Source organism: Canis lupus, chromosome 9, assembly GCF_003254725.2.
Source record: "Canis lupus dingo isolate Sandy chromosome 9, ASM325472v2, whole genome shotgun sequence".
NCBI classification, from domain to species: domain Eukaryota; kingdom Metazoa; phylum Chordata; class Mammalia; order Carnivora; family Canidae; genus Canis; species Canis lupus.
In genome coordinates, this window is record NC_064251.1 from 54,943,779 (window position 1) to 54,967,102 (window position 23,324).

General features: G+C 56.5%; 1 protein-coding gene across 1 annotated transcript in view; it reads right to left on the bottom strand.

The window, feature by feature from the left end:
- Positions 1 to 23,324, bottom strand: part of NCS1 (neuronal calcium sensor 1) — a 49,724-nt gene that overhangs the window by 9,190 nt on the left and 17,210 nt on the right. The window contains exons 2-7 of the mRNA XM_025475487.3: positions 17,430 to 17,454; positions 6,135 to 6,273; positions 4,841 to 4,919; positions 3,552 to 3,640; positions 3,114 to 3,191; positions 1,456 to 1,573 (exon numbers count right to left, since the gene is read on the bottom strand). Coding sequence (XP_025331272.1) covers positions 1,475 to 1,573; positions 3,114 to 3,191; positions 3,552 to 3,640; positions 4,841 to 4,919; positions 6,135 to 6,273; positions 17,430 to 17,454 — 509 coding nt within the window. The 3' untranslated portion in view covers positions 1,456 to 1,474. The remainder of the gene's footprint in view (positions 1 to 1,455; positions 1,574 to 3,113; positions 3,192 to 3,551; positions 3,641 to 4,840; positions 4,920 to 6,134; positions 6,274 to 17,429; positions 17,455 to 23,324) is intronic.

Genomic DNA, 23,324 nt, shown 5'->3' on the forward strand with positions numbered 1-23,324 from the left:
TCTCAATCAAAACCCCCAGTGTGTGTGTGGTAGAAATGGATACACTGATTCTAAAATTGATGTAGAAATGCACATAGCCTAACATAGTCAAGGCACTCCTGAAAAAGAAGTGATGAGGGGTCACTTCCAAGGTTAGGTTATGAAAAGATGGATGGCTGCATCTCGGGTCCTCACTCTTCCTCCTTCCTGGGAAGCTCACCCCCACGGAAACCAGCAGAAGTCCCCACAGTGAGGATCAAGGCTGACAAACCAAATGAATGGGCTTGGAAGTGGGTATCCCACCACCAACACCAGGCCTTCAGATGACACCATGGCCCTGGCCAGCAGCGGAGGGTTATCCAGGTTACCTGAGACTGAGGCATTTCCCAGGACTTGGGACTTTCGGCACTAACTCTGGAACAGTCCCGGGCAAACAAGGATGGCTGGTCACCTTGCTGACAGCTTGACTATATCCTCATGACAAACCTCAAGCCAAAGGCCTCCAGCTAAGCTGGGCCCAAATTCCTGATGTCAGTCCTTTTCAGCAGCTGTTTTGAGGTAACGTAGTATTCAGTAATAGGTATCTGAGACAGCACTTCACAAAAGGATGGTGTACATATAACCAGGCACCCAATGTCTGTGCTCACCGGAAAAAGGCAAACTAAAATAACAAGCCATCACAATGCACACGAGGGCCCAGTCAGTGCACGTTTTACTGTATAAAATGTAAAAGACAGGGAATATCCAGTGTTGGCAAAGTTGGGCAGCTAGAACTCCGGGGGACCGCTGGTGAGGTATCAAATGTGGTGGCCACACGGGAAAACTCAAATGGCATCTAGTGAAGTGGAACACACACATTATCCTGTGTCCCACAGTGATCCTCAGATACACACCGAGAGAACGCATCATCTGTCCACCAGAAGGCACGTTCAAGAATGACCTTGGGGGGTCACCACCCCCATTCCTCCCATGCAACATGGAGGACTGAACAGAGAAGAGGCAGAAAAAAAGAGGTTGTGGAGAATCAGGAAGGATAAAGGAGACAGTCCTCCTCTGGCCACACAGGCCTCTCTGGGCACTATAGTTCAGCACTTCCAGAAATTCAACGGGATGAAACAACAAATAGTATCTGAGCTACTGAACAAGAGCCAGGGGCTCGGGTCTCCCACGGTCCACACACGGAGGGCATGGGCAGCCTTGCTCTCTCCATCCCCTGACAACTGTGCTTTTCAAAGTGTTTTCAATCCAAGGAAATTTCTATTTATGCAAACTCTCAAGCTGAATCTGGGCATGTAAAAATGTCAAAGATAGAGGAGCTCTAGCTGATTTGAACCCCACCTCCAGGCCACCTCCTACTAGCTCAGCTCCAGCTCGGCAGACCCCAGGCATTGCCAGGAGACCCAGCTAATCCTAGGTGTCCTGTGACTGGCTTTCCGCCCACCCCCAAGCCCAACTCCCAGGTCCCCCTTCACTCACCCCAGCTCTGGGTCCTGGACTATACCAGCCCATCATAGAGGGACAGCGCCTGCACAATGGAGGGGTCTGCCTTTGATCCTTCCTGAAACTCCTGCAGGGTCAGCTTCCCATCGGCGTTCTGCAAGCAGAGAGAAGTGGCTGAAAGTGGAGGGACACCCAGCCTTCTGGGACCCTTGACACCCGCTCCCCAGGCCCATCCCAGGACTGGCCCAGAGAGAGCTTCCCCAGTTAGGTCAGGAAGGAGGCAGTGCAACTCCCATATAAGAGGAGTTGGGCAACAGACAGACCCAGCCCTTGCTGGCAGGGTGACCCCAGGGACATAACCCACCTCTCCAGGCTCACGTTGATTCCTCGGGGCACTGGAGTGAGTGTTTTGTGAGCCCAAGATGTGCAAAGTGCTCACAGCCTGGAAGCGCCCCTAACTCCATACTTCTCATTATCACAGCAATTAATTCCATAAACGGCAGTTAATCCCAAAGGGCTGAGAGCCTCATGCATTTCTCTGGGGTCACTCTTGCAAGGGCATTTAAACCACTCCTAGAGTAGCCTACAACGGATGCCAGGAGACCCAGCAGAGCTCACATAAAAGGACCTGAGTGGGTCTCTCAGGGTAGGGGTGATTTGGGCCAGAATCCCTGCCTCTGCAGCATCTTTCAAGGAAAACCATGAGAACCAAAAAAAAAAAAAAAAAAAAGGGCCTGGAGACCACCCACCCTAGATCCCGTCCCCAGAGAAAACTGGCAGTAACAGGAGTTCCATAAAGCACAGTGAGGCCTGTGGGTCGCTCTGAGGATGGCTCACCGTGGGCCTTGTGCATACTTCGTGTCTCATGCTTGGTCTCACAGGCTCCTCAGGGCTGCCCTAAGAAGAGGTGATCTTATCCCCATTTGGCTGGTAAGGAAACCAAGGCTTGATCACCTCCCAGGGCCCCATGGCTAGTCACTGGGGAAGGCAGAATTTACACCAGTCTGGGGGATGGTGGGCTCTGTTTCCTTAAATAAAGGAGGTATGAGTCAGGGAGATTTAAGGAGTGTGTGGCCTTGGCCCTTAAATAGCATCGAACCACCCATGATGATGGTAGTTGACAATACCCAAGAGAACCAGCAGTACTTGTGACCTATGTCAACCGTGGGGGTCATGGGCAATTTCACAGCACATCACCGCTACTGCAGGCATCACATACACCTGTCACCGCTTTGAAACTGGAAAGTGGTGACACCCACAGCTACACCTTCTCATCTAATGTGTTCATAAAGAAGTTCATAGAACGCTATATCACAAATTCTTTTTAAAAAATATTTTGATGGCTCTATTCCAAAATCATTAGCTGCCTTTTTGATCCTATGGATTTGATCTGATGCGCCGAACACCATTATTCACAGACACCCAGAGACTTCTCTAATATGTCAAAGGGGTCCACGTCAAGAAGGAAAAACGGTCAAGAATCTTAGCTGAGGAAAGAAGTGTAGGGTAAACTTACCTAAAACTCTGGGCGTTTGATGGGGGTGGCTGTTGACAGGTGAACACTGAAGCAGGCCAGGCCCTGAGCTGAACATCTATGCATCTCTGAGGGTCTGCCTGGCCCACCCACTGCGGTCCAGGGCCTAGTCCCCCCACTTTACCTCCCCAGTCAAGGACCAGCCTCACCCGGGGCTCACCTTGTCCATCATGGCAAAGATCCGGTCCACCCTCTTCTCGGGGGTGTTCTCTTCCTCAGGGAGCTCCACGGTGTTCCCCTGCCAGGGAGAGACAAGGTGGCCAGTGGGCTCCTGGCACTCAGGGCTTTGGGGTCCTGGCCCAAAATCTGCCCTCCAGATCTGGGTGGTTCCAGATGCAGACACTCCCCACTCCACCCCTGTCCTCTCCGCCTCCTGCTCTGGAACACTCTGCCCCCCCCAGCCCCTGCCCACCTTGCAGATGCACATGGTGACCCCTCCCCTGGCCAATTCTCACCCTGGTGGGGTGGGGTGGCAGGGAGCAGCCAGCTAGGCAAGCAGGCACCCTCGGGGATGATCAGATCCTGTCCCTAAATGTGTCACCCCTCCTTCCCCTCCTGCCCCTCCTGCCCCTCCTACCCCATAGGGCCCAGGCCTCACCACCATCTGGTAAATGGCGTCCACAATGTCCAGCATCTCGTTCCTGGTGATGTAGCCGTCGTTATCCAGATCATAGAGCTTGAAGGCCCCTGCAATCAAGCAGTGGGGATGGAGTCAGCAGGCTCGGTCATGCCCCTTCCCACCTCCAGCCCCGCAACAGGCTGGGGAGCCACATTACTCATCAGCAACAAGGATTCACATCAGGACAAACAGGGATGGACAGACAGGCACATGCACATACACACATTTCAACTAGGGTTAAAAGAAAAAAAAAGAAAAAAGAAACTAAAAATAAGGAGAGGGTTCTGGGTCTGTGGGAGCGGGAGCTGAGGCTGGGTTGAGTGAGGGGGACCCCCAAGGGCACCCCCTTTCTCCCCTCACCACTCTCTGCCTCCTCTTCACCCACTCCTCTCCCATAATCACGCAGCTTCCTGCTCTGGTCAACTTAGAAAGTAAGATAATACACCCAGGATAGGGGTGGGGGTGTAGCTTTTACAAGAATAAAATCCTCCTTTATTCCTTAAAAAAAGAAAGAAAGAAAGAGAAACTGCAGGGTTTTCTTGTTGCCAACGCAATGCAGCATAAAGGTCCAGGAGAATGGTGAATTCTGGCTTGACTGTTTCCACCCTCTCTTCAGACTCCCTTTTGTACCCCATGTTCTAGCCTGGGCCTGGACCTCGGCCCCAGGGCCTTGCACATGCTATTCCCCTGCTTTGCACACCCTCCTCCCTCCTCCTGGCCAGGCCAGCTCTCCCCCTGCCTGGCACAGCTCCTGACACCTCAGAGGGTCAGTTCCTCTCCTGTCCGCCCGCTCACCCACCCCTTCTTGCCTCAGCTGCAGTTTTATGGGATTTTTCAAAATCATATTCCCATGCTAGACAGCCAGCTGTGAGTGGGTGCCTGCCCCTCTGGCTCTCCGCGGCTTCCCGGCCCCCTGGCCAGCACGGACTGTGGCCGTGGACTGTGGATTATCTGCTGTGTGAATGAGTGAGGAAGTGGCTGAATGACACCAGTCATTAAAGCAGTGGCGTCCTAAGAGGTGCAGCCAGCACTGGAACCAGGTCTCTTAATGCAACACCACACTACCCGCGGCCTCCGTCTGCACCTGTTGACCTGCCCCATCTGTCTACCCTGCCTCTCAGTAAGCTGTGTTCCTCCTCCACGGCCACCCCCAGGGAAGCTCCTCTGACCTGGAAAGGCAGGACATCTGGCCTGGCCCGGTGATCTGGGCTCCCTCCAAGCCTGGGCCCAGGCAGTGGCTGCCTGACAGAACCAGGGACGGGACTTACACCGAAGCTTCTCGTCCAGCGTTCCCCTCGAGGTCACCGACAGCGCCTGGATGAACTCGGAGAACTCAATCCGGCCGTCCTGACAGGAGAAAGGGGCGGGGTGGCCTCGGTCAGTACTGGGTCTCTGGTCAGGCTGGACCGTGGGTGTGTGATGGGCGGCGGCAGGCACCAGATACCCACGGCCGATGGACGGATGCCCAAGTGGAGAGGGTGCGAGTCAGGTGACAAGAGATGGGGTAGGGGGCAGGATTACAGATGGGTCAGGTCAGGCCAAGGGGACAGAGGAAGGAGTGAGGCTAAAGGCAGAGCCCAACTCCACGTCTGATGGGACGAAGAGCCAGAAGGCACCACCAACACATACCCCCTCTCTGGGCCGGAGCCGCCTGGAAATCTCCTTTCCCCTTGGCCTAGAACTACAGGCTCACACGCTTTTGAGGAGTCAGGGCTCTAGACTTTACTCTGCAAATCTGTTTTGCAAGTAGGAGAAACTGAGACCTGGGGAGGGCAGAACTCTTCCCAGGGCCAGGCAGTGTGACTGTCAGCCTGACGGCACCTGAGGAGAAAGCCAGGGCATGACACGACAGAAACAATTGAGTGTCCTGCAGCACAGAGCGTGCAAACTCGTCACAGTGAATCCACCATGAACATGAGGGAGACTGAAAAAATGCAGGCGTGGGACGGGGTGCTAAGGACCGTGGGCGCCCTGACAGTGGATACGCCAACTGTCAGCATGGCCATCGCCAGGAGGGGACGTGTGCTACAACACAGATGAGCCTTGAAAACATAATGCTCGGTGAAAGGAGGCAGGCACAAAAAAAAAGAGCTCAGAGACTCAGTTTCCCCAGCTGCAAAATGGAGTTATTAAAAGGACCTACCCCACAGGTAGCTGACTGCAAAGCCTCAGTCAAAATAATCCATGTAAAAAGCTTAGCACGTAGTAAATGTTCAGTAAATGTCAGTCATGATTCTAAATCCTGTGATTATCCCTGCAAGCATTTGCATTTTGTGCTTGTAAGAGAAAGGTCAAGTATACATAGGAGTGCATATGTGTATGTGTGCACACATCTCCATGTGGCGTGGTGCGTGCATTGTGTACGTGTGTGCACGTGTGTGCAGACGTAGTCATGTATTTGTATGCATCAGCGTCTGTGCGTGTGTGTGCATGTGCACATGGGTGCATGTTCCTTCTCCAGAAGGGAAGATCGGCAGGAGAGCGTGGGTGTGGAGACGCTGCGGGCGCCTGCAGGAGGGAGGGGACCTGGGCTGGGCGCCGGCCTGTCGATCCCCAGCTCACCTTGTTTTCATCAAAGACGTTGAAAACAAACGTGGCAAACTTGGTAGGATCTCCAAATGGGAAGAACTGCTTATAGATTTTCTGGAAGCCTGCAGCATCCAGCTGCCCGCTGGGGCAATCCTTGATGAAGCCCTTGTACCTGGAGGTAGCAGACCAGGTGAGAGAGGGTAAAGGAGGCGCCGACACCACCCACCTACCAGCAGCTCCTGCCCAGCACCCCGGAAGGCTGTGGATCTCCATCCGGCGGGTGGTGGGCCCAGGCCTGGCCGTCCTAGCAGGGGCTCATCTCACCTCTGCCTCTGGCTAGCTGTGTGACCTGGGACAGGTGACTGCGTCTCTCTGAGCCTCATCCATACAAGGGGTGTAAGAGTTGCCGTGAGAATTAACACTGTGCACAGAGCACTCAGCCCCCCAGGCCTGCACTCCACACGGCGGAGCTGAAACAACTAACACAAACCAGCCCCCCCAAAGTGGCGCTTACATCAGGCATTCCGCCTCCCCCACCTTCTCCACTGAGCCCCTCCTGGCACCACAGAGGGGGGCAGGCTGGCGGTGCTGGCGGTGCTGCTGGTGGGCAGAGCCACCATATGGGGCTGGCAGCTGGCTCCTCCCACACGCCTGCACCCCCAGTATGCACCCCCACCTCTGTTCCCAGGGATCTGTGCTAACGGACGCAGCCAGCTCAGAGGGCATCCTGCTCGGTCCACCCTGTATTTCCAGGGCCCAGCACAGGATCCTGCAGATACGCAGCCCGCTGACGGCAGCACGGCTCTGTAGTCCAAACTCCAGCTTTGCCATCTGCAGACTGTGCAACCTCGGGCAAGTGCCTTCACCTCTCTGAGCCTCGATGCCCGCATCCATAAAAGGGGGCAGCTATCACACCTGTCGGGGTCAGGATCACCTGAGATGAAATAGAGTACTTAACACGGGGCTGAGCATAAAAAAATCATCAATAGCATGGTCTTTCGTATTAGGGACTCGGAGGAGTTGTTGTAAACCAATTCATGAGTTGGCTCCTGTGGGTAGCTTAGCAACCCAGCTGGAGGAGGATTCCTTGGAGGAGGAGGATTCCCAGCATAAAGGGAAGCTAGCGAGGGATCAGCCATTACCTGCTCCCAGCCCTTAGCTCTCGGGGCCCCTGGGTGCAGGCCCACGCTCCCTGATGGCCCAAGGCGGCCGGGCTGCAAGCTCGCAGGGAAGCCCATCTGAAGAGTGAGGAGGCTGGGGCTCCGGAGGGGGACTGGCTCGTCCTCACGACCCCGGACTGGAGCTGAGGCGGGGGTCAAAGGCGACACTGAAGAGGCCAGATGCTCAGAGCCACGGCGTCGCTGAGACTTTCACCTGCCCCATTGCTCTGCTCTAACGGAGACCTTCTGGTGAAGGTGTCATTGACCCTCGTGTCCCGGGAGGTTGACTCCGAGCGTCCCGTGCTTGGACCTTGGACCCTCGGAGGTGGCACAGTGGCGGGGGCCCCTCCAGAGAGGGAGCATGTGGAGAAGCCTCCGTCTTCCACCCACAGGGGGTGGCCTAAGGGGCCTGGGTGGTCTCTGCACACACAGGGACCTAAAGGGACATGCAGGACACTCAGGGATCTCCAGCCTCACAACTGAGGTCAGAGGTTAATGAGAAAACAAGCCTCTTGCTAACACACCAGCTGCTCCCCAGCTGGGGGAGGGGGAGGCAGGAAGATGGAATGAGGTGGGTGGGGGCTTCCCTCCTGGGGCTGGGCTGAAGGTCAAGGAAGGAGGCCAGGTCTCTGCACACTGCCATCCCCGGGCCTCCCCCTGGGCCCTTGGGGGAGCAGAGGCCCAGGGAGGCCAGGTCCCTGCTCAGGAACAGGATCGCTGCCCCATCTCACCCTCCATCTGGACCTCTGGTGACAGCCCCGGGTCCCGGGCTCTGAGCTCAGCCTTCCTGGCTGCTCCCCACCGCAGTCGCCACCTTAGTCCTGCCAGGTGGGTTCAGTGATGCGGGGTTCACAGATGAGGTAAGAGGTCGGGTGCCCTCCCACCACAGGTACCAAGAAGGGACTCCACTCCACCCCTTGCAGGTCCCTCCCCTAAATTCTTCTTCCCAGCCGGGTGCTCTGGACTCCGAACTTCAGACCTGAGCAGAACACACGGCTGGGGAGAAGGCGCGTTTCAGGGACAAGACTTGGTCCAAGACCCGGGGGGCCCCCTGGCCAAGACAGGTCCCTGGGCAGGAGGAAGGGACGTGCCTGGCCCCCTGCACCCCCCCCACACAGGCTCCTATGTCACCAGATCACTCCCAGAGCCCCTCATTTCCCCACAGTGGATATATGTACTTAAGTGATCTGAAAAGACTGTTACAATAATAAAGAGAAGACAAAAGTCCCTCCCAGAGGGTGGCTGCGGGTGGCTCCTGGTGGGGGGGGGGGGTTCTGGGAGGGGAAGGCGGTTTGCTCAGCATGGCAGGAGCCAAGAGCAGCTGCGTGAGCCCGTGGTGGAGGCCCTATAGCCTTTATTGGAGGCTGACAGAGTGGGGAGCCTTGGGGGGCGGCCTGTCCGATTACCCCTGCAAAGGCTGTCACCGTCACAGGTCCCCAGGAAGCCCACCCCTGGGGGGGGGCATGTCCCAGCCTGATGCCCCAGGCTCTTCTTGCCGGGCACCTCCATAATTCCACACCCAACCATACTTTCTAGAACTTGCCATACGATCTCCAGCCTCCAGGCCTCCTTGCCTACGGGTCCTCTCTGCCTGCAAAACACACATCTTCCTTCTATTCAAGGTTGGGCTGATCCACTCACCTACCACTACCAAGTCCCAGCTTATTTGTCACTCGTTCCGCGAATGCAGGCCAGGTCCCCCAGAGCCTGACAGGCTCCTCTGCTCCCTCACTCTTTGGAAGACCCCAGAGCACTGTATCATGTGTGCCCCAGGCTGTGTCCCCATCCAACTGTAACCGCTCTGACACTGCAGAGCCCCCTGCCTGGCACAGGCCCTGGTGTACCACGTGGGCTCAGTAAGTGTTTGTCCAGGGAGATGGATGAATGGATGGATGGATGGATGGATGGACGGACGGACAGATAGGCATACAAACTGCCAGACAGGGGCAAGGGGAGTGAGAGCCCAGGTATCCAGTGTCTTCTTCCTGAGCCCCTGGGACCATGGCCAGAACCTGAGAGCATCTTTCAGATGGCCAGAGAACCATGGATGTCTCCCCACCTTTCTGTGGATTGACAGGGAACTGGGGGCCCAGAGAGGGAGAGAGACTGGCTCGAGGTCACACAGCAAGTTAGCAGCAAGATCAGGGCTCAGACCCAGCTCTCCTGCCTCCCAGGATCACCTGCCCCTCCTCCAGCCAGGCAGGAACACCGCTGCATTAACACCTGGTGAAGCCTTGCTACCCACACACCGTGCAACCCCCTTGTTCATCCTGAGAAGGTGGGGGCACTCTGCCTAGCCACAGCAGGGACCCCAGACCTACTGAGAGCCAGGCAAATGGCTGTGTACTTTCCAGGCACGATGTCACCCAGTGGTTCCACTGAGCCCAGAAGGCAAGAACTAGTATGCCCATTTTACCGATGGGGAAACTGAGGCTGGGGAAGATCAAGTCTTGCCCTGGCTCAGGGCCTTCACTCAGCATGCCTTCTGCTTAGCCGGCTCTTCCCCTCCCTACCCTGCTGATTCCCACTCACCCTTTCATTCTTGGCTTTGGTGTCTCCCCTACAGAAGCTCCCTCTGGCCACTGCAGAGCAAGTCACGCTCTGGTCCCAGCACTCCCAGCACCCTCTCCCTGGCCGGGGCCTCGGTGGCACCTTGTATGGCTGTGCCTGGTGACTGACTTGCATAACCTATGTGATGCTGGACCACTGGGTGCAGCACCCAGGCCACTGGTGGCCCATGTCTCCTAGACCAGCCCTGCATCTGTGAGGCCCAACACTGTGCCTGGCATACAGTAGGTGCTCAGTAAATGCTGAAAGGAGTCACACAGCTGGCAAATGAGGCAGCCAGAACTAGAACCCTCTGCCACACCTCTGTGTTTGTGCTGGATAGGGAGGGAGGGCTGGATCAGACATCCTGCCCTCTGAGGCCCAAAGTGCTCAGTGGACCCACTTCCTCAGCCCCTTCTGCTTGCTTCTGGACTCAGGGGGCCGGGGGAGGCCACAGAGGTCCCAGCATTGCCACTGGGGCAGAACAGGCCAGGCGGGGGGCGAGGGGAGGGAGACACAAAAATCGTGCTGCGGTTACCACCACAAACTGATAACCTGGGGTGACCAGAACAGTCAGGATTTGGGGCAGGATCTTGGGGCCCAGCCCCACAATCTCCAGGCACCATCAGTGACTGACAGCCCTGGAGATCCACCACACAGACCTCACGGAGCCATGCCACCCACTTCAGACAAATGCCCCAAGCGTGTGGTGGAAAGGAGGTGGGAAAAGATCCTTTTATTTATTATTATTAGCTCTGTGCTGATGGTTTCATCGGCTGCACTGAGCATGTATGAATTCTGTCAAATAAACAAGTTAAATTTTTTTTATAATTTTAAGAACTGAAAAGGAAGGGCTCAAGCTTCCTCAGCAGACCGGGCTCGATCCCAGCACCCATCTTTGACCCGTGTGTGACCCTCAGCAGGTGACTTCCCCATTCTGAGCCTCAGTTTCCTGATTGGTGAGGTGGGAACCAACACAGTACCTGCCTCCCAGGCCCTGGGTGAGCTTCCACAAATGGCAGCAGAGTCGTAGACAGTGAAGGATGCCCTGAACATCTGCTGGATGCCGAGCTCCTACTCCCAACCTCTCCCACACAGCAGAGCCCGAGATGCCATGGACTCCCCCCGCCCCAGCCACCCTGTCCTGCCAGCTGCCCCAAGGAGGAGGTTCTAGAACACTGACACCCCCAATGCCCCCACCCATTCCAGTCACTCAGCCCGAGACACTTACTCGGAGGCCACTCCCCTACACAGCCTTAATGGTCAGGATAGTGAATTTTACATTATGAGTATTTCACCACATTAAAGAAAAAATGTGGGGCACCTGGGTGGCTCAGTCAGTTAAGCATCTGCCTTTGGCTCAGGTCTTGATCTTGGGGTCCTCGGATCAAGCCCCGCATGGGGCTCCCTGCTCAGTGGGGAGTCTGCTTCTCCCTCTGCCCCTCTTCCTGCTCATGTTTTCTCTCTCTCTCTCACTCAAATAAGTAGGATCTTATAAAAAAAAAAAAGTGATGAAAAGTATTACAGAATGTTCCAGAGAAGGTATAAAAATATCAAATACAGATAGAGTTTGGTATAATACAGTGTGTGATTAGAGAAAATGAATCCTAGAGAGTAAGAGTTGTTTACATCCACATGGATCAATGAACCATGAAAACAATCGACCATTCGCCACTAAAAAAAAAAATGAGCAACTTTAAAAAAAATTATTGCAGCAAACAAAAGCTTTGAAAAACCAAACCAAACGACAATCACAAGTCTACCTAGATTTGCTTTCTCTTTTATAAACCGTCCTTAGTTACGAGGACTTGTGGAAGCTATTTTTTGATTTTTAAGTCTTTTTTTTATTGAAGTAAGACATTTTATTAAATCAATGATCTCTGTACCTGTCACTAGTCCTGAAGTCTTGTTCGAGAACAGGGGGTCTTAGTTCCCCAGGAGCAGAGACAGCTCTGGGAATCAGAAAGAAAGCTACAGAACCCCACCTGGGAAACGGGCACGGCTCCTGAGCACCTTGCATAGCTCCCAGCCTCATGAGCAGGGGTGTGTGACAGGGTTGGCTGTGTTTGGGAGCCAGCTCTCCGAGACAGGGTGGGGATGAGAAGACAAAGTCGGAGCTCTGACAAGTGCATTCTTACACTTCTTTGAAAGGGAAAGGAAAAAAAAAATCTGTCATTTCATAAAGCAGCAAAGGCTGAACGCCACTAACAGAAGCACTTCCCCACCGCACCAGCTTGGGCCATGCCTGTGTCCCCCAGGGGACTCCAGCCACCAGGTCTCCCTGGGTGCTGGCTGGCCCCCAGCCCTGGCCTGGCACACAATAGGTGCTCAGTAAAGGCTTCCCAGGCAAACAAGTGAATGAGTGGGTGAATGAATGAACAAATCCTTGCCATGACGCAGGGGTCCAATTCCAGTTTGGCTTCTTGTCCTCTGAGAGCCCCTGAGCAAGGCCCAAAGGCCTCAGCCTGCTAGGACTTCCCAAGATTCACTCCACCCCGGGAGCCAGCTTGAGACCAGGCTGCAGCTTCCTGCCGGCCTCCTCCCTCCATGCCCAGGGTAAAGTGTGGCAACATGGCCTTCTGCAGCGGGAAGGGTGGGGAAGACACAGATGTACCATAGAGCATCACCCCTTCCCCCCCGGCTGCAATCAGCCCCAGTGCGGCCCCAGTGGTGCACCATTACCTTTGCAAACACCCCCCTCCCGTGGTGCTCCTCTCCCAGCGCAGATCCTGGAGGAGGATCCCAAACACACCCATGAGGAGGATGCCTCTTCCTTTCTGTCCTTCCCCTCAGCCCCTGTGGTCTTCAGCTTTGGGGGGCTGCCCAGGCAAGAGCCAGCAGAATGGAGCTCCCACAGGCTGGGCCATGGAGGTGGAATGAGCTGGGCCCTGACTACACACACACACACACACACACACAGCACTGGGCCACCTGGGCAAGTGTCTCCGCCCCTCTGAGCTTCAAGTTCTTCAGAAAATTTGGAAAATAGAAAATATAAAAGAGAAAGGTAACCTTAACACATGGTGCTGCCACCCCACACTTACTTCCCAGCTTCCTGGCCCTCTGCCTGTGTTCATGGGGATCCGGGGCTGGGGAAGGGGGGGCAGGTTATCTGTGCCCTGCTGTCTCCTCTCTGAGTGACAGCAACTTCACAATCATCATAAGGGCCTGGGACCTGCTGCAGCTTCTCAATCCCCACTGAGGTTCCAGATCCGCCGTGGTGACAAATCAGGCTCAGCACAGGAACGGAGATGGTCAGGAGCAAGGGACAGGGGCCCAAGCTGGCTGTGGACCCCGACCCTGACCTCACCCCTCAGCCTCCAGCCTCCTCCCCACAAATACAGAGAAGCACACAGCAGTGCAGGGTTGCGAGACCCTGAGATGACCCCGGGGAGCACTCAACGGGAGCCCGGTGCAGAATGCAAGCCCTGGGGCCGCTGGCCTGAGCACCCCAACGCTGCAGTCTGGCCTTGCACTCCTGACAACCTAGGCCTTGGTTACCCCACTGCACAGTGGCTTCAGAAAGTCAGCATGAAACAAGGTGATCCTACAGCACACTGGAGAAATAGGGACTGGGCGGTCAGGTAGGCCTCTCCGAAGAGATGACACTGGGGTGGAGATGCCAAGATGTGGGCACAGAGGGCACAGCAAGGACGGGGGTTCTAGGAGGCAGGAGTGAGCCTGGTGTGGGTGAGGGACAGCAAGTGGGGGTCCCCAGTGGGTCCCACAAGGCCAAGGGAGAAGGTGAAGTGCGAGATCCCGGGGAGGGCGAGGTAAGGGATTAGAGCTTTTTTCCACGTGCACTGAGAGAGGGTGGAGTAGAGACAGAGAGACAGACAGACAGGAGGAAGCCAAAGCCACTGTTCGGGCTGGATCCATGCAGGCACTTCGCAGGTAGGAGAGAAAACTCTATGTGGCCGGGTGGGTCTCTGCATATGCCTCCCTCCTGGCTCCCCACTCCCACCCAGATGGTCTGCTCCCTGGCAGGTGAGGCTCGGGAGCCCTGAGTTTTCCCAGGGAGGGCAGGCATTGGCACGGTCCCCAGCTCTTGAGTGCCCTGAGAGCTGTTGAGGACATGAAAGGACTAGCTGGGGGCTGAGTGGAAAGAGGATCCCATGAGAAGGGGCCAGGGCCCTTGGGATGCAGGTGCTCATCCTACCTGTTTCCTTGCAAAACATAGAGGGGATGGTGGGCCACCTATAGCCCCAGTGAGCCAGTGAGGTTCGGGGCGATCGAGGGGTAACAAGTGGTCTCATTTTGTGTGCCTGTGACAATGGCACTGGCCTCCCAGTGCCACTGGATCAGCACTGGAGGAGGCTGATCCAGAGTGTCAAACCTGTGATCCATTACTAATGTCTGCTATGGGCACTGGGCAGGGAGAGTGGTGGCATGTGTGTCCTGTTTAATCATCTCCAGTCTAGCTTCACCCTACAGGATGTAGCCATTCTAGAATACCACAGTGAGCTGGGCCGTGGGCTGACCCAGGAGGGCTGGAGGAAGGCACTGAGTCTGCTGTCTCCTCACCTTGAAGGCGCCTCCAAAACGAACCAAAGGACATGTACTTGAGGCCCATAGAACTTTCTGGCAGAGAAAGATCAGCTCTTGTCTTTATAACTCTTCAGAGAGAGTCACCCCACCCTGAGGACTGGGTGTCACAAGGCCTGGGGCCCCAGCTCTGTTATGGGAGCCTCAGCCACGGCTCTTCACGGGCGGGCCTCAAACATGCTGAGCCTGTTCCCACCGCATCTCCAAGCTTGCTCTCCCCTGAGCCCTCCCATGGCTGAGTCCTTGTCCAGCTCGAAGCTGAAATACCAGCTTGGCAAATGATCCAAAGTCATGCCACTGTTCTGGGCCTCAGTTTTCCCAAAGTCATAATGAGGAGGGAACCGTGAATCTCCAGACCGCTCCATGGGTTGTACTGATGATGGATGATATCAGGATCATTATCAATACCAACAACAGGGACACGCTCACTAGGCTCTACTCCAGAATTTTTATGCGGATTAGATCATTTGTTCTTTACAATATTCCTATAAAGTTTGACTATCATTACCCTCATTTTCCAGATGGGGAAACCAAGGCCCTGACAAGTCAAGTAACTTACCCAAGGTTGCTCAATGTGGGGCATGGGTACTCAAGCCCAGCGCCCTGGTTCTGAAGCCCACCTGGCTGCTCTGCCCTGCCTTCCCCAGGGAAAGCACAGATGTGAGCAAGGCAGGGCCTGAAGGTTCAGGGGCCCCATCTAGGAAATGCTATTAAGGGATCCACCTCTGTCCTCTGGGTGCCGGTGAGGAGGAACGGAATGAGGCCACGGGTGAGAGCTTGCAGGACACAATTCCGGCCCCCAGGGCAGCTCTCAGGAGTCAATGAGGCAACGGATGTGAGGCCCTTGGATGTGCTTCCTGGGGGCTGAGCACCTGCTGCAGCCAGGCCCTGGGGATGCAGGGGTGAACCAAGCAGGGCCAGCCCTCAGGGCCAGGAAAGGAAGCAGGGAGGCTGACAGATGAGTAACCACTGCCTGCTGTGTCCCCGGCTGTAGCGGGGGGGGGGGGGGCGCCTTCACTGACCTGGGAGTCCTGGGGTTTCAGGGGAGAAGCCCTGGGGGGGGGGTCGGTAGCCAAGCAAAGAAGTGGAGCGGTGTCCCAGGGGAGCAGGGGGGCATGGTGACAGACCAGGCAAAGGTCAGGAAGGCCCAGAGGGCAAGGTGGTCAGGCAGGCCAGGCGGCAGAAGGAGACAGCGGTGAGACTGGAGAGGCCCACAGGGTCAGACCACACAGGTCCTCACGCTCACCTTACCTTACCTTACCGAAGGCATGGCCTTCCCCTGAGCTCCAGGCAGGGTTTAGGCAGAAGCTGGACATTGTCAGGTTTTCATTCAACAATGTCCCCTCTGGCTGCCATGTGGGAGGGAGGGAGAAAATGCACAGATGGGGAATCCCAGAAGGCTTCCTAGAGGGGGAGACTCAGGTGAGCCTTGGGAGGGGAAAGCTCGGCTGGCTTTCAGGAAGGTAGGAAAGAAGGGGAGGGAGTTCCAGAAGGTAGATATGAGTAGACAAGGGCCCAGGAAGGAAGGGCGGGGAGTTCTAGAAGGCAGAGCCGCCGGTATAAAGACCTAGAAGTAGGAACATTTCTGGAACGCTCACCTGGGGAAGTGGAGGAATGAAAATGAGGTCAGAGGCAGATCAGACCCACATGTTGGTCCTCGGATGTGGGGGAGGAGGAAAGTGGTGGTGGCTGCTCCCTCCATGTGCCCCCGCACCCTACCCCCAAGAACCATCCACGTTCTGGGCACCCAGCTCCGTATCCAGCACGGGATGAGCAGAGTCGCCCAGCTAGCTGCCCCCCTCTGTGGCCTGGACTCAGGGACGGGCAGTTGTGCTGAGTGGCCCCTAGGGGAGCCCAGCCCTGCCCCCTGCAGAGCTGCCCAGGAGTTTCGTGGCTGGGGGGGGGGGGGGGGGCGGGTATGACATCTCTAGGCCCAGTCCCCATCGGAACAGTGCACAGAAGACCACTGGCCATGGCTTTCATCCTTTGGCCACTATGCTATGACTTTCCCAGGGAATGTCTTTCCAGGGTATCATCATTCCTGCCATACACACAGGGAAATTGAGGCTCAGGGAATCACCTGAGGCCTAGTCAGCATTCTAGAGCCCATTTCTACAAACGTTTCTTTTCTTTTCTTTTTTTTTTTTAATTTTATTTATTTATTTGACAGAGATTGAGCACAAGCAGGGGGAGCTGCAGGCAGAAGGAGAGGGAGAAGCAGGCTCTCCACGGAGCAGAGAACCAGATTCGGGGCTCGATCCCAGGACCCTGGGATCAGGACCTGAGCCAAAGGCAGATGCTTCACCGACTGAGCCACCCAGGTGCCCCAGAGTCCATTTCTAAACCACCAAACTTTCCTGGAAGTCATTCGGGCTTGCCTCCTCCCCTCCTGGACCACCTAACCTCAGGTGGACCTTAGTGTGAGCCTCCCTGTCAGCACCACGAACATCCCACAGGTGACCCAGAGACAACAATATGCCCCTCCCCTCTCCCCCAGCCCAGGCAGGCATCACTAACCCATTACAGCCCTCATGAGTCCCTCGCTGCTCCACCTTCCCTTTGCTCCAGGACATAGAGCCTCAGAATCCTTCTTAACATAGCCCACTACGGATTGATCAGGGCTGGCATCCAAGAAGAAACCTCTCGGTCATCCCTGGTCCAGTCTAACTGATCACTTTATAGAAGAGGTGGCTCAACCTCAGAAAAGGGAAGAGACTTCTCAAGGCCACCAGCGGTTTAGGGAAAGAGCCAGGCCTGGGACCCAGTCTCCTGGCTCGTCTCTGGTCCAAACCCCTCTCTTTGGTGAGCAGGGCAGTAGGCCTTAGAGATGACACACAAGGCAAGGAGTTCCCAACACTCCCTCCCCATTCCCAGTTCACCTGGCTCTGCCTCAGTCCCTTTGGACCAAAAGAATCTAAACGAAGGCCACCTGGACCAGCTGGTGGCTGAGCCCCACTCAGAAGCCTGTCTGCATGCCCCTGCCCTGGGCAGCTGGATGGATGTCCCATCAGCCCAAAGCCAACACCCCCAGGCCCTGCCCCCAACCCCCCCAGTTTGAGAAAAAACAGCTACTCACCACTGCTGGACTTCCTTCTCGGTAACTGCAAGAGAAAACAGAAGCAGCCCTTTAGCTCTAGGAGGTGCCAGGGGCTGTGCAGACCCCAGGGAGCCCCCTTCCTGCCCTCTCCAACCCCGTGGCCCCACAGCCGCCCATGCTGGCTGGCTCCGAACAAGAACGTGCGCCCCCAGGTAAACAGTCGAGTCAGCAGCTCTGTGTCCAGCGGGGACAGCACTGGCCTACCCCCCTCATCCCACGAGGACAGGACAGGCAAAGGCAGCCCCTTACACGCAGGGGTTGGCTCTCCGTGCTGTCTGGGTGGGGGGCAGGAAGGAGCGTCACCCCCACAGGCCAGTGTTTCAGATCCGTCGTGCCCCACCTCTCATCCCCAGGTAGCACAGTCAGAGAAAGTGCTCAGCTGCCTGGCCTGCATGTGGTGGGCCGGGGCAGAGAGGCTGAGCACCCCAGGGCCCTGGCAGCACCGGGCACCCTCCCCTCCTCGGCCTGCCCCCCCAACCCCCCACAGCACCTAGCTGCAGGTTCTTTTCCAGGCAAGACAAGAACAGGGCCATGACCAACACCCAGGACAAGCCACATAGTGCGGTCGAACATCCAGCTGAGCCCAAAGAGTCATTCTTTATTGAACCACGAAACAAACAAAAAACAATTTTTTTCCTGAAGAATATGAAATTGGCTCAGCTTGGAAACAAACCAGGGTTCTCTCTCTAATTATTGAATGAGAACATGTAATGACCCCCTGCCAGGCCACACTCACTCTCTGCGAGGCTGACTCTGGGAGGGTACCTCCAGCAACCCATGCCTCAGTTTCTCCTTGTTTGTAAAGAGGGCATAATAGTAACATCCCAGCCTCATGAGCTGTCCTGGGAATTCGATCAAAACAGGTGTGAAAGCTCGTGCATCCTTGGCACGGGCCCTGGCATGTCAGTGCACTCAGTGCAGGCTTGTGGAAGGAAGGGACGCACGTACAAGTGAACGAAGGGACAGGAATGTGGGCGCAAGGTGGGGTCAGCTGAGAAAAGGAACTGCAGCCTCTTCCCAGGGAAGCGGGAGGGGAGGCCCGAGGGGGTGTCCCTGAACTGCTGTGCCTGCCTGGACTTGAGGAGGCCACTTGTTAAAAACCCAGTTCAAGAGAAGCTTGTAACAACTGCCAAATACCAAGTGGCCACCGGCTCCATGCCAGGCGGGCCTCTGTGCTTTGGCTCAGCTGCCCTGACTACAACTCAGAGGGAAGACAGCGTTACTCTGCCCTGGCTCCAAGTGGGGAAACTGAGGCACGAAGGGGCCAGGACACAAAGTGATGGGATAAGGGTCTGAACTCTGCGGCCTAGAAGCTGGTGGTCAGCCTCCCAGGGAAGGCTGGAGGCCGCCCCCAGGCCCCTCTTCCCACAAGCCCAGATCCCAGGCAGAGGGAAGAAACCAGCCCCTGACTAGGCAGCTGATAAACAGAAGGTACAGCGATAGCGGGCGGCGCGGGTTACCTGGATCGGCCAGACCTGGTGGAAAAAATGCCATTTTCCAAGGGAGTTTTGGCGGAGGGTAGAAGGTGGGAAGGAGTCAGGTGTGCGGGTGGAGAAGGAAGGAGACCTTGGTCTAACCCGGGCTCAGCTGCCCTGGACTCACCACCCACACCCGGCAGTGAAGGGCAGCAGGGGCGAGGGGATGATGCTCAAAGCCCAAACCTGGAGAGACCCAGGAGACCCAGCACAGCACAGGCGGGAGCTTCCAGGCACATACTCTGGGGCGAGACTAGGCCTCCTGGGTTCCTACCAGCTGTGGGTCCTTGGACAAAGCACCTCCTCTCCCCAAGCCTCAGTTCCCTCATCTGTAACACAGGCCATTGTGTTGACTAAAATGACTTGATGCCCTTCTCGGGCGCACGAATCCCACAGGCAGGTGGTGGGCCCGTTTCCCCGACGACATCGCGGTGCAGCTGAGTCCACTGGCCTGAAGTAACCCAAGGTCACCTTGCCAGGAAACGGCAGGGCCAGGACTGCCTTCAGAGCCTGGGATGAAGGCCGCTGGGCGCCTCCTCCACCCAGAGCATCAGATGAAGAGCTGCATGACTTTGTGTGACCTTGGCATCACGTGACAGAAACACTAGGAGCTAAGTGGTAAGAGCTTGGGTGGCAGATCCACTGCTGACCTCTGGGCTCCCAGGGCCAGAGAAGGCTCCCCTGGAGTCCCCTAGCTCAGAAGCTCCCCCCAAGTCCCCAGGATGTAGAAGCCACTGGGGGGGGGGGGCCACAGTTGGCTGCCCCTCCCCCATCAGAATGGTCCCCAACACAGAACACTGGGTGATCAGCAGGCAGCCAAGCCCCAGGGGACGTGAGCTGGGGTGGGGGAGACGGGCCCTACTGATGCTTTAAGGAGCTAATTAACCTTTAGGAAACAGAAGAAGCCATCAGGTGTCCCCTGGCACCAGGCCAGGGCCAGCAGGCCATCACTGCTTCCCTACCTGGAGCCATGCAGGGTCTTGAGTGGAGCGGACAGCAGGCAGCCCCCTGGAGGCCCAGCCTTCTACCTGAAGCCCCTCTATTGGGCTCAGGTACCTGGAGGTGACCAGTGTGGACATCACTGTCCAGGTAAGGCAGCTGAGCCAGGGACCTGAGGAAGGGACCCATGGCCACTGTCACCGTCCGGATCTGCCCAATGCCGAGACCTGCGTTCTTATCATTCTGTCTGGGTTTCCAGGAGCCCAGCCATTCCCATACTACCTTCTCGATTCTTCCCTAACCACCAGTCCGATGATTCACTCGAGATGTTTCTTTAAATCAGCTCATTTACTTCGTTTACTTGCCTGATCCAGATTCAGTCTAAGCTTCAATATCCACAAAATTACCAATGACTTGTGCTGCCCGTATCTTAGCTAACACACAACAAAAATATGACCATGAAGATGACTGTCCTTGATCAAACCTGGCCTCTCCGATAGTGAAACGCCCCGACATCAGGTGCCCCCCTGACCTGATGCCGTAGGACGTGGTATCCACGGAGTTCTCCTGCCAGAAACAGTCAACCTGGATCTGATCATGAGGATGTAACCAGACAAATCCAGAAGGCGGGACATCTTACAAGACAATTGGCCAGGACACTTGAGTATGTCGGGGCCATAAAAGGTAAAACAAGGCAGGGGATTGTTCCAGAAAAGGAGCCAAGGCCATCAAATGCAACCCACAGAGCCTGGATTGGGTCCCGGATCTGGTGTTAAAGACGAGCCACAGCAAACATTATTCGGATCGCTGGGGAAGATGCACCATAGGGTGTGATTAGATGCCCTGATGGGCTCACTGCTGATTTTCTTAGGGCTGGGAACAGCATGGGCATGATATGTGGGGGAATATCCCTTTTCACTTGAGATGTGCCCTGAAGTATTTGGGGGTGAGGTCAGGATGCCAGCAGCTTCGTCAGAAATGTACACACATATATTTAGAAAGAGAAGCAACAAAGCCCGGCAAAATGTTGGCTGCTGGCAAATCTGGATGAAGGGCACACAGGTGCTCGCTGAGCTGTTATTTTAATGTTTCTCTCGCTTTCAAAATGAAAGTTTTTTTGGGGGGGATATTTGTCCCCATCAGCCCACAAGCTGTGTGTGCCCCACCCGCAGCCAGATGGGCTGGGGGTCCTGCAGCTCTGACCCCACAGACCCTCGGGGGGAGAAGGGGTTGGGATCACGGGGTCCCTCTGCTCCACACTCCGCCCTGACACCAGAGCGACATTCCTAGGCTCAGGCATCCCAGTTTTGCCCCGGGCCCTCATCCAGGTGTGAAGTGAAACAGGCGTCCATGCACACGCACATGGTGCTTACACTGGGTGGGTCCACGCTCAGGGCTCAAGGCCCGGCAGGTAGGAAGGCAGGCTGTCCTCAGCCCAGGACTCCCCAGTCCTCCAAGCCCCTCTCTAACCACCCCCGCCTCCACCCTGCCTCCTGGCTCTTGCACCTGCTGCTCCTCTGCCCAGGACACCCGTCCTCACCTCCTTCACCTAGGTGACCGCATCTACCTTTCCAATCCCCACCAGGATGTCCCTTCTCACAGAGCCCTCCTGCCCTGCCACAGCCCTTCTGAAAACCCCCAACGTGCGGGAATCACCGCTCCCCACAGAGTCTCTCTTCCCATGAGCTGCACACAGAGGTCAGACTGGGCACCGCCCACCGGCACCAGGCCAGGGAGGGGGACAGTGGGCACAGGGAGTGGCCCACAGAAGGGGCTCTGGGGTCAGCCCGGCCAGCACTCCAGGCAAGGGCTCTGAAGGCTGTGTGGCCTTGAGCAATGACTCCCGGCCTCCGAGCCTTGGTTTGCTCATCTGAAAATGGGACAACAGCCTCTGTCTTACGGGAGGAGAGTGTACTTAAAGCATGATGTCTGGCATCCAGCAGGTGCTCAACAGAAGCACATTTTCTCCTCTTCCCAGTTGGACGCTAAGGCATCCTGGCATCCCTGGCATCGCCCCAGTACCCGGCCCAGTGTCCTGTATGCAGGAGGCAGACAGTAAACCCTCGTGGATTCCCTATCATCACCAAGCCACTTGGCTGCATGTGAGACACACCTCACAGCATGTTTCTCACCACATGTTTACTTCTACAGCTGCCACTGGCTTTGGCCAACTTTAAAAATGGGCTACCTTTCTCTGGCCCACTCCTGCCTACAGGCCAGGGGGTGGCTCAGGCTCATTAGGAAACCAATATCTAAAACCACCTGGCCAAGGCAGCGGGAGGCTCTGGGTCAGCGTCCCATCTTGGCCATTTGTAGGCTGGGTTACTCTGAACAAGTTACTTACCCTCTCTGAGCCTGATTCCTCATTGAAGGATGGGGTTATAAACGCCTACCAGATGGAGCCGTTGGTAGGGCTTCTTAAGAGGCAGAGGGAACACTCCAGGCCCAGAGTGGGCCCAGAGCCAGGAAGAGAGGAGCTGGGCATCCCCAGCGCTCCCCTCCCTGAGAAGCTGGGGCAGCTGGGGGGTGGGGGGCTGGAGCCTGCGGGTGGCCGGGAGTGGGGAGGGGCCCAGCTGTGGCCTGCTGCCCTGCTGTCCCCAGCTGGCTCAGGGCAACCTGGCATTCGCCCTCTGGTGGGGGGTGGAGGAGGGGGGAGGGGGGTGGGGGGGAGGGCGCCAGCAGTACCCCCACCCCCGCCACCCCCACCAGGATGGCAGGAACAGAGCGCCTGCTCCCCAGGCTGCTCCCTGCGCCTCCTCCCTCGCGCAGCTCTCATCTGCCAGGAATGAACGCGAGAGAGCCAGTGCCTGGAGCCCAGGATAAATGTTGAGTCTCACTGTGATTTCCCTAAAGCAAAATACCTCTCTCCTGATTGAAGCTCAGCTCAAACAGGGTGGGAACGGAACACAGGGGCTGGCGGCGGCGGCGGGAGGGCAGGTGGCCCGCTCCTTCCAGCCTCTCGAGCCACCATCCTGTGGCCAGTCCAGGCCCTGTTTCCATCTCCAGGGCCCCAGGCTGGGTTGACCGCCGGGGTCACCGAGGCCTCCTGCCTCCACTGCAGCAAGAAGGCGCCTGTTTGATTAACACCAAAAGAGAAAGTGGGGCCATTTGGGCCTGGCCGCCAGCAGGCCCCAGTCATTTAGTCTGACGACCTGTTAGTCCTGACGCCTTTGACCACTCGGACAAAGATGTGCTCGGAAATGCAGAAAGAAGCTTCCAGAAGTGTAGCACCCTCCTTAGGCCCCAGGCCTCTCCTTTGCTCAACCTCCGAATACTAAGGTCTTCTGAGCCCCTGGCTCACAGGGCTGTCTGGGGGCAGCATATGCATCTACACGCCTCATGGTCAAGGTCCTCCCCAACCGGCCGCCTCTAGCTCAGCCCCTGTCCACTCTCCTCACAGTCGTCCAGGGGCCCCGTCACGCTCCACAGGGCTCAAAGGGATTCTCACCTCAGACTGACC